This window comes from Ammospiza caudacuta, chromosome 4 (genome assembly GCF_027887145.1).
Source record: "Ammospiza caudacuta isolate bAmmCau1 chromosome 4, bAmmCau1.pri, whole genome shotgun sequence".
In the NCBI taxonomy this organism is placed as follows: domain Eukaryota; kingdom Metazoa; phylum Chordata; class Aves; order Passeriformes; family Passerellidae; genus Ammospiza; species Ammospiza caudacuta.
In genome coordinates this window covers 73,486,329-73,499,934 of record NC_080596.1, presented here as the reverse complement: position 1 = coordinate 73,499,934, position 13,606 = coordinate 73,486,329, and the positions used below count along the sequence as shown (strand labels likewise).

The 13,606-nt window shown below is 46.1% G+C and overlaps 1 protein-coding gene across 2 annotated transcripts in view; it reads left to right on the top strand.

The window, feature by feature from the left end:
- The window catches only part of PTPRA (protein tyrosine phosphatase receptor type A), a 131,226-nt gene that overhangs the window by 95,950 nt on the left and 21,670 nt on the right, over positions 1-13,606 (top strand). For both annotated transcript variants that reach the window (XM_058804366.1, XM_058804368.1), the window contains 5 exons: positions 4,518-4,596; positions 5,010-5,375; positions 7,473-7,490; positions 11,439-11,523; positions 13,181-13,254. In XM_058804366.1, coding sequence (XP_058660349.1) covers positions 4,518-4,596; positions 5,010-5,375; positions 7,473-7,490; positions 11,439-11,523; positions 13,181-13,254 — 622 coding nt within the window. The remainder of the gene's footprint in view (positions 1-4,517; positions 4,597-5,009; positions 5,376-7,472; positions 7,491-11,438; positions 11,524-13,180; positions 13,255-13,606) is intronic.

Genomic DNA, 13,606 nt, shown 5'->3' with positions numbered 1-13,606 from the left:
TATCTATATCTATAGATATGCAGCTTAAAATCCAGCTTTTCCTGTAAGGAAGATCCTGAGCAGTTTATGGAAGAATGCAGTGTACATACACTGTGTATCTATACATCTATATATTTATCTATATCTATATAGATATACAGTTTAAAATTCAGCTTTTCCTATAAGGAAGATCCTGAGCAGTTTATGGAAGAATGCAGTGCACATACACTATATATCTATATAGATATGCAGTTTAAAATCCAGCCCTTCCTATAAGGAAGATCCCGAGCAGTTTATGGAAGAATGCAGTGTACATACACTATATATCTCTATCTATATCTATATCTTCATGTCTATGTAGATAGGCAGCTTAAAATCCATCTTTTCCTATAAGGAGGATCCCAAGGAGTTTATGGAAGAATGCAATGTACATACACTATATATCTATATATCATCTATATGTCTGTATATCTATATCATCTATATCTATACAGATATGCAGCTTAAAATCCAGTTTTTCCTATGAGGAAGATCCCAAGCAGTTTATGGAAGAATGCAGTGTACATACACTATATATCTATATCTATATCATCTATATCATCTATATGTCTGTATATCTATATCATCTCTATCTATATAGATATGCAGCTTAAAATCCAGCCCTTCCTATAAGGAAGATCCCAAGCAGTTTATGGAAGAATGCAGTGCACATACACTATAAATCTATATCTACATCTATACACATAAAAAAAAATACATATATATATATATAATATTTATGGGCACGCCAGTGGCAATTACTGAGGTTTCCAAGCCTGATCTTTGAAAAAGGAAGGAGACACGATGCTGAGCATCCCGACCCTGTGGAGCAGCACTGCCAGAGCCTCCAGCTCCATTCTGCTGGGCAGAGCCCTGACGTCAGGGTGTTTTTCTGCAGAGCTCGCAGGATGTTGCAGCCGGCCAAGAGCTGTGTTTATGTTGATAACATTACAAGTATTTCCTCTCCGTTTCCGAAAGCAGCAGGGAGGGGGAGCCGAGGGGGAAGGGAGACTCGGGTTTCTCCAGCTTTGGGGTAGGACTCTCGAGGCCTTTTATGTTAAGGAGTGGGGAATGATGAAGTGCTGGCGTTATTTATGCTGCTTTTGGGAATAGGGAGGGTTTTAAAGCAGGGGCTGGGAAGTGGGAGCTGGGCTGGCACAGCCCCTCCCCCTGCACGGGGCTCTTTGCCTGCTCCCTGCTCCGGATCTGGTTTTAAGGTGATAAAGCAGCTCTGGCAGCTGATTGCCGGTCACAGGAGCAGCTCCAGGGATCTGGATTTTTGGGTAATGATGTGCACAGCAAGCTGGGATGCTCCCAGCATCCCATTCCTTCTGACAGTCACAGTAATAAAGCCATAAAAACTCAGGTTCTGCACGGACTGCCCGCATCCAGCTTTCTTCACCAAAGCAGGGCAGGGCTATATATTATTATATAAATCCAGCATTATCTCCCCTTGCCAAGCCCTTCCTCCTCCTGCAATCCACTCATGGATCAATGAACTGATGAAATGTAGAATCAAGGGGGGTTTAGAGCTCCCTGCCTGCTGATGTAATCCCAGAGCTGTGCTGGCAGCTCAGCGAAGGAGGGACCCTCATTGATGGCTGGACTTGATGAGCTTCGGGGTCTTTTTCAACCTAAATGATTCTGTGATCATCCCACCATCCCAAAGGGGCTTTGCAGCCAGTCCAGGAGTCTCCTGTAGCTCTCATCCGTGTAGCAATCATGGTTTATGGAAATAAACCCAAACTCTTTTATCCTTTGTGGGTTATTTCCTAATAATGGAGAGCAGAGAGGGAATTAATGGCTTTTCCTTCTTTGCTCCCACCCTCTGTGTCCTGCTTTAATACCAAGGGAAGATGTGGGGAGGCTCTGGCATAGCTTACCTGGAACAGGAGCAGAAATGGGATGAGTGGAATCCCACATGAATGGGAATCCTAAATGAATGGGATCCCAAATTTACGAGGACCTGATGTAAATAGGGATCCTAAATTAATGGGATAATAAATAAATGGGAATGCCAAACAAATGGGATTCCAAATGAGTGGGATCATAAATTAGCAGAACCACAAATGAATGGGAATCCCAAGTGATTTTGGATTCCAAGTGAACAGGATCCCAAATAAACGGAACTCAAAATGAATGGGGATCCCAAATGAACTGGATCCCAAAAGAAGGGGAACTCTTGAGAAACAAATTAGGGGAAGAGAAAGGAGCCATATCCACCTCAGTGAATGGTGTTTTTGTGCAAATATTCATCAAAACACAGCCAGTGGTCACGTTTTTCCCAGCAGTTCTTCCAGAAGAGATGAGTCTTCCCCTTTCCTTTGCCACGGTGTCCTTGCTGTGGCAGTGATGGCTTCCCAGTGAGGGAAGTGGTTGTGATGACGAGATCTTGTGCTTTCATCAGCTCTTGTGAGGTTTGCAGAGCATTTCTGTGCCATCATTTCTGTTCTCTGGAGTTTCAGTGTGTGTTTAACTTCCTCCTGCTTTTGCACATGGGTCCCCTCAGGATGAGCTCCTTATTTCTGTGGGGTTCCACAGTGGAATGCTTGGACAATCTGCCTCCTGCAGAAAGGTACAAAAATCATAGAATTATGGAATTGTTTGGGTTGGGAAGGGACCTTATAAATCATTCACTTCCACCCCTCTGCTCTGGACAGGGACATCCTCCACTACCCCAGGTTGCTCCAAGCCCTGTCCAACCTGGTCTTGGACACTTCCAGGGATCCAGGGGCAGCTGCAGCTTCTCTGGGCATCCTGTGCCTCACCACCCTCACAGGGAAGAATTTATTCCTTATAAATAATAGATTTTCTCCTCAAAGCCAAACTTGTGTAGACCAGGCTGTGACAAGTGTCTGACCAAGCTGAGTGGGGTGTATTAACCACCATGAGTGGAACATGTCATCAAACCATCAAACTACTGGTTGTGGGTTTTTCCTGACATCCTACCCTGGAGCACAGCCTGGGGGAGGCATTGCAGGACCAGTGCTGCTCTCAGCAGTGACAGGAGGACTGAATCAAGTCAAATTCATGCAGACAGATATTTTAACTGGTGATGAAACCCTCTGGAATGCTGGCTGCTCACACCAGTGGGACCCTTGGAGAAAGACCTGCCCTGCTTGCAGCAGCAGAGCTGGCCATGGACAGAGCCTATGGAAAGCTCTTATCTCCAAAGCTTGATTTCCTTCTGGTTCAGGGTTTTTCTGACCTTTTGGTCACTGAGTAAGGTCGATTTTTGCCAGGTTTTCTTTTGGAGGAGGAGGAAAAACATGTAAGTAGGTGATGCTGGTGGGAGGATCTTGTATTGCTGATAGCGTTTCCAGCGCGTGGATGACTTCAGTATTGTCCTTCTGCCCAGAGTTTGGGATGGGTCTACATGAAGCAGATTTAAATAAATAGAAGAAGCACAAACAACACAAGGTCTATCAGAGGGGGAGGGAATAAAACCCATTCTTGGCAGCTCCTCAGGTTGACTTGGCAGCAAGATCTCTCCTGGGAGATCCTGGAGATGCAACTGGACACAGGACAAAAGCCTGAAGGACAGGAGTCGTGCTGCAGCTGCTGGCCCATGGCATGGAGCAGAGCTGTCTGCAAGCCCTCTCTGGGCTCAGAGCAGAGGAGAGGTGTTGCCCCATCCTTGGAAGGCCCCGTGGCCACGTGCTGACCTGGACTTGGCAGCTCTGGGCTCTGTCCTGGCCAGCACGATGACGTCTCTGGGCCTCTGGATCCGTAGGTGTTTGGGAGGAGATAATGATACCCATTTCTCAGGAGCTTTCTGAGGTCTCCAGAGGAAAGAAATCACCATAAAAATCTTGTATTAGAAAGGGCTGGGGGAAATGATTTTACTGATGTCATCGTCCTGTAATTCTGCTGGATGTTTCCTGGGAAGCACGTACAGTATGGGCGTGCAGCCTGAACTCGCTGATCTTCTTGGATTATGTGTGAGTGTTTGTTCTGACCACATACACAGGGAATCCAGCAGGGTTTGAATGGAGCTGAGTGTCCTGCCCCTGCCCAGGAACATTTCAGGTGTCAGTGAGCCAAGGGGAGCTGACCTCTCCTTCATTCCTGCCTCCACTTCTGGGGCATTTGGGATCAAGGCTCTTTGCCATGGTCTTCAGCTGAATTGCCTTTGAGTTTGCTCAGAGTACAGCCATTTGCAGACTGCTATATAAACTATTCATTAATCTCCTTTAAGACCAGATATTTGGTTTTAATGCTCAGTTTGTTCTTCTCATGCTCTCCCACAGTTCACCCATTCCCTGCTTCATCCATGGACACTTTGCTGCTCCACCAGACTGGGATTTCTCCATGTGTTTTCCCCTTGTTGTATGAACTCACCCATAAATCCTTCCCATCCAGATGCCTGCAGGGACTCCAGCCACACTTCCACTCCTCCCTCTGAGCTTTTCAAGATGCACAGCAACATCCCCACCTTGGAATACTTTGGGATGATATTGCATCAGGGTTTAATATGTGTTCTGTGCTTTCCTCCCCAGGTCAACATGGATTTGTGGCTCTTTCTCCTTTTGCTCGGAAGTGGCCTGATAAGTGTAGGTGCTAACAACGTTACAACAGGTAAACTGTGCTCCTCATCTCTTTTTATCCCATCTTTACGATCAAAGGAGTGAATGGGAATGTGCTCAGTGTCTCATTCCTTCTGTCCTCCATGTAGCTGTAACAAATTGTTGGAAAGAGGGTGATGAGCTTCAGGTGCACATAAATGGGGCCCACAGCTTTAGCTCAGAGAAATATTGATCCTCACCTCCAGGACCTCTAATGTTTGGACATCCCCATAAATAGCACCTGTTCAGGGTTTATTTTTTTGACATTTGTATCTCCTGCTGTGCAGAGCATTTCCTGTCCTGTGCTCAGGATTTGTTGGGTGTTTTATCCTTATAGTTAGAGTCACATGAATCTGCAGCATCTAAACCCCTCAGTATGACAGAAGAGAATCTCACAGAGCTTCCCCTGTGCTTTTCCCTTCTCAGAGCCACCCACAACAGCGTCCACCTCCCCCAGGAGCCCCACCAAAGCTCCCACAGCAGGTCCTGAGGATGGGACCACGCCCAACACACACAGGCTCAACATGAGCACTCCGGGGACTGTTCCTACCACAGCGCCAAAACCTCCTCCAACCACAGCTGCCAGAATCTCCCCCAATGCCACCACTGGCAGCCTCAACATCTCCTCCACGCTGGGGACAACCCAGCCTGTGCCTCCAGCCCCGTCCCTGCTCCCCAGCGTGACGCCGTCGGCCCCACGCGCCACCGTCCCCAGCACGGAGGCAGAGACCACAGAGAGGAATTTCAGCATGCTGGTGACAACACAGGAGACCTCTTCTGCTTCCCACAATGGTAGGCACCTCCTCCATCTCTTCTTCTTCTTCTTCTTCTTCTTCTTCTTCTTCTTCTTCTTCTTCTTCTTCTTCTTCTTCTCCTTCTCCTTCTTCTCCTTCTTCTCCTTCTCCTCCTTCTTCTTCTCCTCCTTCTTCTTCTTCTCCTTCTTCTCTTTCTCCTTCTTCTCCTCTTTCTCCTTCTTCTCCTCCTTCTTCTTCTTCTCCTTCTTCTCCTTCTCCAGGCCACCCCGCCTCTGAGTTTGTTTCTTTGCTCTTCTTTCGTTTGGCTGAGCAAAATGGAGCAAAAAAACGCTTTGGGGACAATTCCATGGTGATGCAAAACAAGAGGACTCTCAAACCTCTTCCGATGAGGTTTGTCTGACCAAAGGTTTAGGCCAAGATCATCTAGTGAAAGGTATCCACAGTTGCATTAGATGATCTTTGCTTCCAACCCAAACTATTCTGTGATTCTCTCCTTACATTATCAATTTTCTCCATTAGTTGGGCAATTTCAATCTTTAAAAGGTCCAGATGAGAGAGATTTGTCTCTGTTGCCATCCTGATCCCATTCCCCTCTTGGCATATCATGAAAATGGCCCCATAAAATGTATTGTGGCTGCTCAGTCCTGGTTAAGAGTGAAAAATCAGGCAAAAAGAGGCTGAGGTGACCAGAAATCTTTGCTGAGCTGTTTCTCTTCAGCCATGATTTGCTCATTGTATTGTTTGAGACCCATTTTGGGTGCTGCCTGTCTCCAACTTGCAGTAGGAAGATGGCAATTGGGATTTAGTGGGAAAACAGGATTGGTAACTTGATTGTGGATTAGAAAACCCTGAAATAAGATGATGGTGGAGTTAATGCACGGAGGTGTCAAGTCTATATTCCTTAAGAACCAATTTCCCAAGGGATGTGTGTGCCCTCTTCCTCTGGGAATCTTCGGAAGCCACAGCCCCTGAAGCTGCAGTGAAGTTGTCTTTGCTACCAGCATGGGAAGGGATGTGGTTGAAGGAAGTTCAGAACTCAGCTTTTGTAGTGTTCTGCCGCCCCTGAACTCATCCAGCTTCCTTCCCAACCCAAATCCTTTTTGAAGGAGTCTGGCATAGCCTCAGACACACACATGGGCCAAGTTTGGTATAAATGTAGGAGAGATGGAGGCAAAAGCCTTAAGCTGCCAGTATCTGGATTTTGTAATATGATGTGTGCTCATGAGAGGGCTGAATTTATTCATTTTTGTGTCTCCAGTGCCTTTTTGTGATTTGGGTTACCAGTTTTGGTGAACTCCCCTGGTGCATGCCACGATACCATCAAGGCCAGAAGTGGCTTCTCACTTGATGTCACCCCAGAGAACAAATGATCAAACCTAATTCTTTCTTTATCTCTAGTAATTTATCAAGGAACAAAATCAGTTTTAGGACTATGCCCTTGCCATGAGGGCAGCCATAAATTAGATTTAACAGGAAATGTTAGTGTTATCATGGAAGAATTAAGTGGTGGTCAAGAAGGGGACAGAGCCAGAAGGTCACATTTGGAGGGGCAGTTCCTCCTTGTCCAAACCCACCAGGATTGTCCTCAGCCCTGTGCTGCAGCTCTTCACAGCCAGCTCATGGCCAGGAAAGCCAGGAAAGCCAGGCTCTGCTCTGCTCTCCCTGGCACAGGTTTGTTCCTGTGCCCTCTGGATGAGCCATCCAGCCCAGCAGGTAGAGACTTCCCTTGGCTGCCCTCGCCCCCATCCCTGAGCCCAGCTGCTCCTAATTGAGCTCTTGGCTCAGCCACACTCTTAAAATGATGTACCAGTGTTATCTCCTGATATTTAAGTGCTAATGAATTACACCAGTGACTTGCTGGTTATGGGTTTAAACAGTAAGTTGTGTTTAGTGATGTTAAAGCTTGGATTCAGCTCCTTGTTTTGCTGATAAAAACTCAGGATTTGTTCCTTTTTCCTTACTCAGAAATTCATTTTAACATCCTGGTTTTATAGCTAGTGTTTTAAAGGAAAGATTTACAGGCAGATGATGAGAGTTACTAAATTTGTTCCTGTCTTGGTCTTTGATCCTTCCTGAGTTACTAAAATGTCTTGTTCCTTTGTTGCTAAGAGACTTTTGTTTTCTTTTTCTGCAGGTAACTCTGACAGAAGAGGTAAGAATGTTACATTTCATTGCTCTTTACTCAGTAAAAACAATTCCAGAAGCATTCTGCTATCAGAGAGCTCTCCTTAGGACTTCCAAATGTGTTTTTATGATGCCTCTCAAGCTCTTTAAAAGAGCTGGTGACACACTGATTCCTTAATTTCTGTGGAGCTTTTCTTTCTAGAACGAAACAATCCCATTCCAATTTGTACATGTCCTGTTAGGTACCAATTGTTCCTGCTCTGAGAATGTCAGCACGTCCCTAGAGCTGCATGACCCAAGTCTGAAAAGCCATTCAGGATATTTCCTTTTGGGTTTGTTGTGGTTTTTTGCTGCTGAATTGTCTTTATTGACTGTGACTTACACAATTTGATCCAAACCCATCCAGCAGATGATGGGAATAATTATTGTTCTCCTCATTCTGTTGGCAAGCAGTAACACAAATCCATTTCTTGTAAGAGAACAGCACTTTGGGGACATTTTTCCATCTCTCAGCTCTGAGAACTGGCATCTCTACCAGAATATTTGCAATTACTGATGGCTTTAGCACTCCAGGAGCGGGCAGAGCTGGGCTGCTCCCACCTGGAGGAATCAGCTGCCTCTGTGTGTGTGTGTGTTTTCATCCTGGCTCTGATGCAAACTCTGCCTGGTGCTGCTCTCTGTGCCTGCCTCACCCAGACAGATGCTCTGAGCATCTCCTTTTATTCCCTTCCACTTAGCAGAGGGAATAAAAAGGATGCAGGTCCAAAGGAACTCATCTGAAATTGTGGCTAAGCCTCTGCAGACATGCTCAGTGTAATTCCCTCAGGTCTGGCCTGGCTTAGGCCTGACTTTGTGCTCTCTCTGCCATCCTTCATCCTTGCTCCTGAGGGCAAAGAAAAAGAAATGGGACTACATCTGACTTCCTAACAAGATTTATATTCATATTGTTAATATTGTTATAAATATAGTGAGGAAATCAGATTAAATAAGGGATATTTAACAGGAGCAAATGGGACAAGGGGAAATGGCTTCAAACTGGGAGTAGGTTTAGATATCGGGAATAAAGTCTTGACTGTGAGGGAGGTGAGGCCCTGGCATGGGATGCCCAGAGATTTGTGGCAGCCCCATCCCTGGAAGTGTCCAAATCCACCTTGGATGGGGCTTGGAGCAACCTGGGGTGGTGCAAGGTGGAGTGGAGTGGGATGATCTCCAAGGTTCCTTCCAACCCAAACCATTCTGTGACTGGTTTTGTGGGCAGATGTTGCCAGATGTGGAGCAGGGAGGGGCTGCCCAGCCCCATCCCTCTGCCATGGCTGCACCCAGGTCTGGGTGACAGCTGTCAGCAGCTGGGACATGCTCCCAAGCTCCAGAGGGAGGTTTGGTGGCTCCTCAGAGGGACCAGGAGAAGATTTGAGCCTCCTGCTGCCTCCCAAGCTCAGGAGTGCAGTGGGTGCTGCAGCACCAGGGGAGCAGAAGGTTGAGTCCTTGTCCCTTTTCCAGGTGGATTGCCAGCATGAAGCCCTCAGGCTGGGGCTGGAGGAGCTCTAGGGGGGTTGGCAGAGCTCAGCAGGGCTGGCAGGAGCAGCTGGGACCCTCCAGCTCCTTTTCACCCTGGACTGGGCTGGGTGGGAAAGCTCCAACTCCTCATCCTACCAGATGTGTGCAAAGAACAGCTGCAAAAAAAACCCAAAAAACCTCCAAACTCCCTGCACCCTGCTGGCACACCCTCCCTGCCCTCAAATCTGCATCCTGCAGCTCCAGCACTGCTTAGGCTGAGCTTAACTCCAGCCAAGACAGGAAAAAATGATCCAACAGTGATTTAACACCACAGGTTTTGGCATGGCAGCTCTTCTTCCTCTCCTGCACACAGGATGGAGGTGGTGGCTGTGCTCAGAAGTCTCAGTGAGGGGCCAGGGCTGGCTGTGGTTGGGCCAACACCAACCTGTTCTTGGTTTTGGGATGGGGAATGCCAAGGCTCATCACCTACTGAGGTGTGCAGGAGGCAGAATTCCCAATAAATTCCTTTTGGGCTGTGGGAAAGGAAGAATTCCCAATAAATTCCCTTTGGGCTTTGGGAAAGGAAGAATTCCCAATAAATTCCATTTGGGCTGTGGGAGAGGCAGAATTCCCAATAAATTCCCTTTGGGCTGTGGGAGAAGCAGAATTCCCAATAAATTCCATTTGGGCTGTGGGAAAGGCAGAATTCCCAATAAATTCCTTTTGGGCTATGGGAGGTGCTGCCACATTAAAGCAGCAGATGAGAAGGACAAAAACATGCAAAACCAGGATAATTTAATTTTTTTATTTACTACATTGGGTCATTACCTTGAAATCATGACACAAAAATAATGTTTTAATAGAAATATTTAACAAATATTTTAAAAATCGTATGTTTTAATAGAAATAACATTCCCAAACCTCACAGGACAGAGGAGCAAACACAAAAATACAATCAGAGTGCCCTTAGGTAGCTCAGAGATGGATAAAATAAACCCCTAGGAGAAAAAAATAGGGAAATGGATAAAAATTAGGGAAAATAAACCCCAGCTAAGGAAATCTGCTGGCTGAAATTGCTGAGCCACACGGAGAGGGATCTGCAGGGAAATGGGTGCACAGAAGGTGGAAAAGGCTCGAGCCCTGCAGCCTCCTGGGGCTGTGTAGACACAGTGTGGTGGCCCCCTCAGATGGAGGGAGCTGATGGAAAATGGAAATATCCCCAGCTGGCATGGCTGGCATCCACATTTATCTGAAAAAATGCCCTTCAGGGCACTTCTCCTCCTCCCTGGTTGGAGCTGCTTGGCTTCCAACCCATCTGGGGGATTTGCCAGCACCAACCACTGATTCACTGACCTCCAGCACGAGATGGAAATGGGTTATTTAAAGGAAAAATAAAATCTGTTGTGGGTCATGCAGGATGGGAGTGTTTCAGAGTAATTTAAGTGTTTTTCTGAGGGAATTGTGAGGTACCTGCCCTTGAGGAGCTTCTGCAAGGAAGCCAGATTGGGTGCCTGGTGGTGTCTGAGCTCTCCTGCTCTCTGAACTCTGTATTTCCAGGGAGGAAAGGTAGGGGGTTGGACTGGTAGATGGTCTCTGGAGGTCATTTCCAACCCAGATTATTCTGTAATTACAGAATCATGGAATGGTTGAGTCGGAAAGGAGCTTAAAACTCATCCAGTTCTACCCCAGACACGTTCCACCATCCCAGGTTTCTCCAACCCCATCCAGCCTGCCCTTGGGCACTTCCAGGGGTGCAGGGGCAGCCACAGCTGCTCTGGGCAGCCTGGTCCACACCAAATCTCACCCTTGGAGCTGTTCAGATCCCAGGGGCAGCAGGAAGCTTTGTCCTCTCGTCCTGTTTGACAAAGAACTGGAAGCAAAATCGTGGTGGTGTTCCAAATGTGTCTGTGGGATGTTAGAGAGGTCACAGTTTTCACCCATTTAATATAAAGTTTCTTATCACATACTAAACATTCCTTATACCAAACTCATGGGCCTGGTAGGAACTCTGGACCCTTAAGTCTCAGGCAGAAAAATGTTGTAGATTTTTTTTTGTAGATTTCCAGCTGACAGAAGAAATTTCTGCTGGTGTCTGTTGGGCCATCACGTGCCCTTTCTGCCATTCAGTTGTGCAGAAAGAACCTCAAAAAAACCCAGTCCCAGTTTTCTCCATCACCCTTTTCATCTGCGAGGTCACAATTTCACAGTGACCAGCTCTTGGAGAAGATTGAGTTGCTCTGAGTGGTGGTTTCAGGTTTTAATCTGACCTGGGAGTGTCTGAGGCACATGGTGCTCACTCATCCTTTTCTGTTTTCACTCTCAGGCTGGAAAATTGCAACATCACTTCATGCTATTTATTATTTATTATGTTTTTATTACTAATATCATCATCAGAATTTTTCTTCAAGCAGAAATTGTTAAATGATGGCTCTGGATGTTTTCCAATGTCCATAACCACACCTTTCTCTTCCTCTTGCAGATGAGACTCCCATTATAGCTGTGATGGTGGCCCTGTCCTCCCTCCTAGTCATAGTATTTATTATTATTGTTCTGTACATGTTGAGGTAAGAGCTGCTTTAATGCTGGATTGCCTTGTTTCACAGAAATAATTCCTGAATGAACAGGAATGAGCCTTTTGTGCTGTCTCCCAAGCTCCAAAGGCTGACACAGCTGGTGCTTTGAAAAGAAACCTGGAAGGACAATGAATGAAAATGATGTTTAGGGTTACCTGGTGAATGATGCTCATTCCTTTCTCTGCAAAGCTGCTCCTCCTGTGGGGAATTCCTGTTCTGCCTTTCAAAATGTCACTTTTAGCAGGGTGGATTGAACTGAAGCCCTGTCAGTGTGGGGAAAAGCAGGTGAGGCTGCAAATGATGGATTGAGTAATCCAGGGAGGCTGAACACAAAGTCCTTTCAATGTGTTATTCCTTGATTCCCATCTTGATAGCAAGCAGGATCCAATATCCAAACTGTTTTGGGTACTAAACCTCACTGTGAACCTTTCACTGTGAATGGCAGGAACTTGTGAGGAGTGATAGTAATTGAAATTAAAGCCTTCTTAAGTCCAATTTTTAGAAATAAAACCTTCTTAGGTTCATTTTTTAGAATCCAAGCATCTGCCCTGCTCAATATGAAGCATTCCCAGCTCCTGAAAGCATAACTAAGAATGTCTTTATTCACCTGCAGTAAACATTTTCATTTACTCACCAGTTTGGTGATTAAGTAAGCTTTAAAAAATTAGAAAAACCAATTTCCTTAGCAGTGGAAAACTCCCCTGTGTCTCCTGGCTCCAGGCCTGCCCTCACAGCAGTGAACCTGAGGAGAGTTTTGCCTCAGGAGTTCAGCAGCAGCAGAGTTTGAGTCCTTCCCACCTGGCTTCCAGCCCTGAAAGAAAGAGTTTGTGTTCACTGCCCAATGATTCAGCAAAACTCCAAATTTCAGGCAAAATGAGCATGAGCAGCTGCTCCAAGTTAACAGCACATGGAGCAGGGATTTGCTGCAGGACAGATCAAGCTGGGCTTTGTGTGCTCTGCTGGGTCAGCCCAGGGAGCAGGGACTCCTTGGGGTGTCCTCTGGAAGGAGCACCCTTAAAGCTTCTCCTGGTTTCCAGCTCTCCCTGGGCTCCTGCAGCTGTTCCAGATGTGCTCAGTGAAAAGCTCTGCTCACAGGCAGGGTTTCAGAGCTCCTGCAGCCTCCTGGACCCACCAGCTCATCCATGAAGCCTTCAGAAAGTGTGGCAAAAAAAAGGGAAAGAGCTCTTTGGGTGCTTCTAGATGGTTGTGATTATGCTCATAAATTCTCACCTGTAGTAAGTTGAGTCAGTGTGCTGTTACCAAAATCATCCTTTATTCCTGTGTGGCCTTTTCCACATCATTGTTGTTCTTTTTCACACAGTAATAGGCAGCTGGATTAAACCTGGTTTGCATATATCCCTTGAGCAAACTATATACAGAGTTTTCTTCCATCATAAGGAAGAAGTGAGATATTGCTACTTCCAGAAGTTTTTTCTGCTCTTTTTAATTTTTCTGCTGTTAGATCGAAGTAAAAAATAGGTAAAATCTGAACCAATAACTTCCTTTCTTCAGAATTTCAGATTTTTGCTACCTTTTAGTGTCCTCCTCCTTTTGTCAGTATTCATTCTTACTCAGGTCTCATCTGGGGGGGGACCTGGGCTTCCTGCTGGATATTTTCTGACTTTTCCACCCCAATTCTCCTTGGCAGGTTCAAGAAATACAAGCAGGCAGGGAGCCACTCCAACTCCTTCCGTCTGTCCAACGGCCGGACAGACGACACAGGTGAGTCCACCTGCTGCCACACAGGCTCTCCCCCACCTTTTATTTTTGTAGGCAAATATTTTTTCATTTCTATTTTGTTGTTTCCTGACCTCCTTTGTTCCATGTTCTCCATGGGTTTGGTAGACTTTCACAGAATGAAGGTTTGTTTCCCAGCTTTCGTTCCACCGATTCGATGTTTGCCCTCAAGTGGTTGATATTAAAATGGGTGATCACTTCCAAAATCACTACTCACATTCCTCTTGAGTTTTCAGTGTTTCTTTGACCCAAATGAGAACCTTTTTTGAAAAAAAAAGCCACATCTTTGGGGAGTAATTAAATATTTTTCTGCTCTCTCAGATTAGGATGGTCTCTG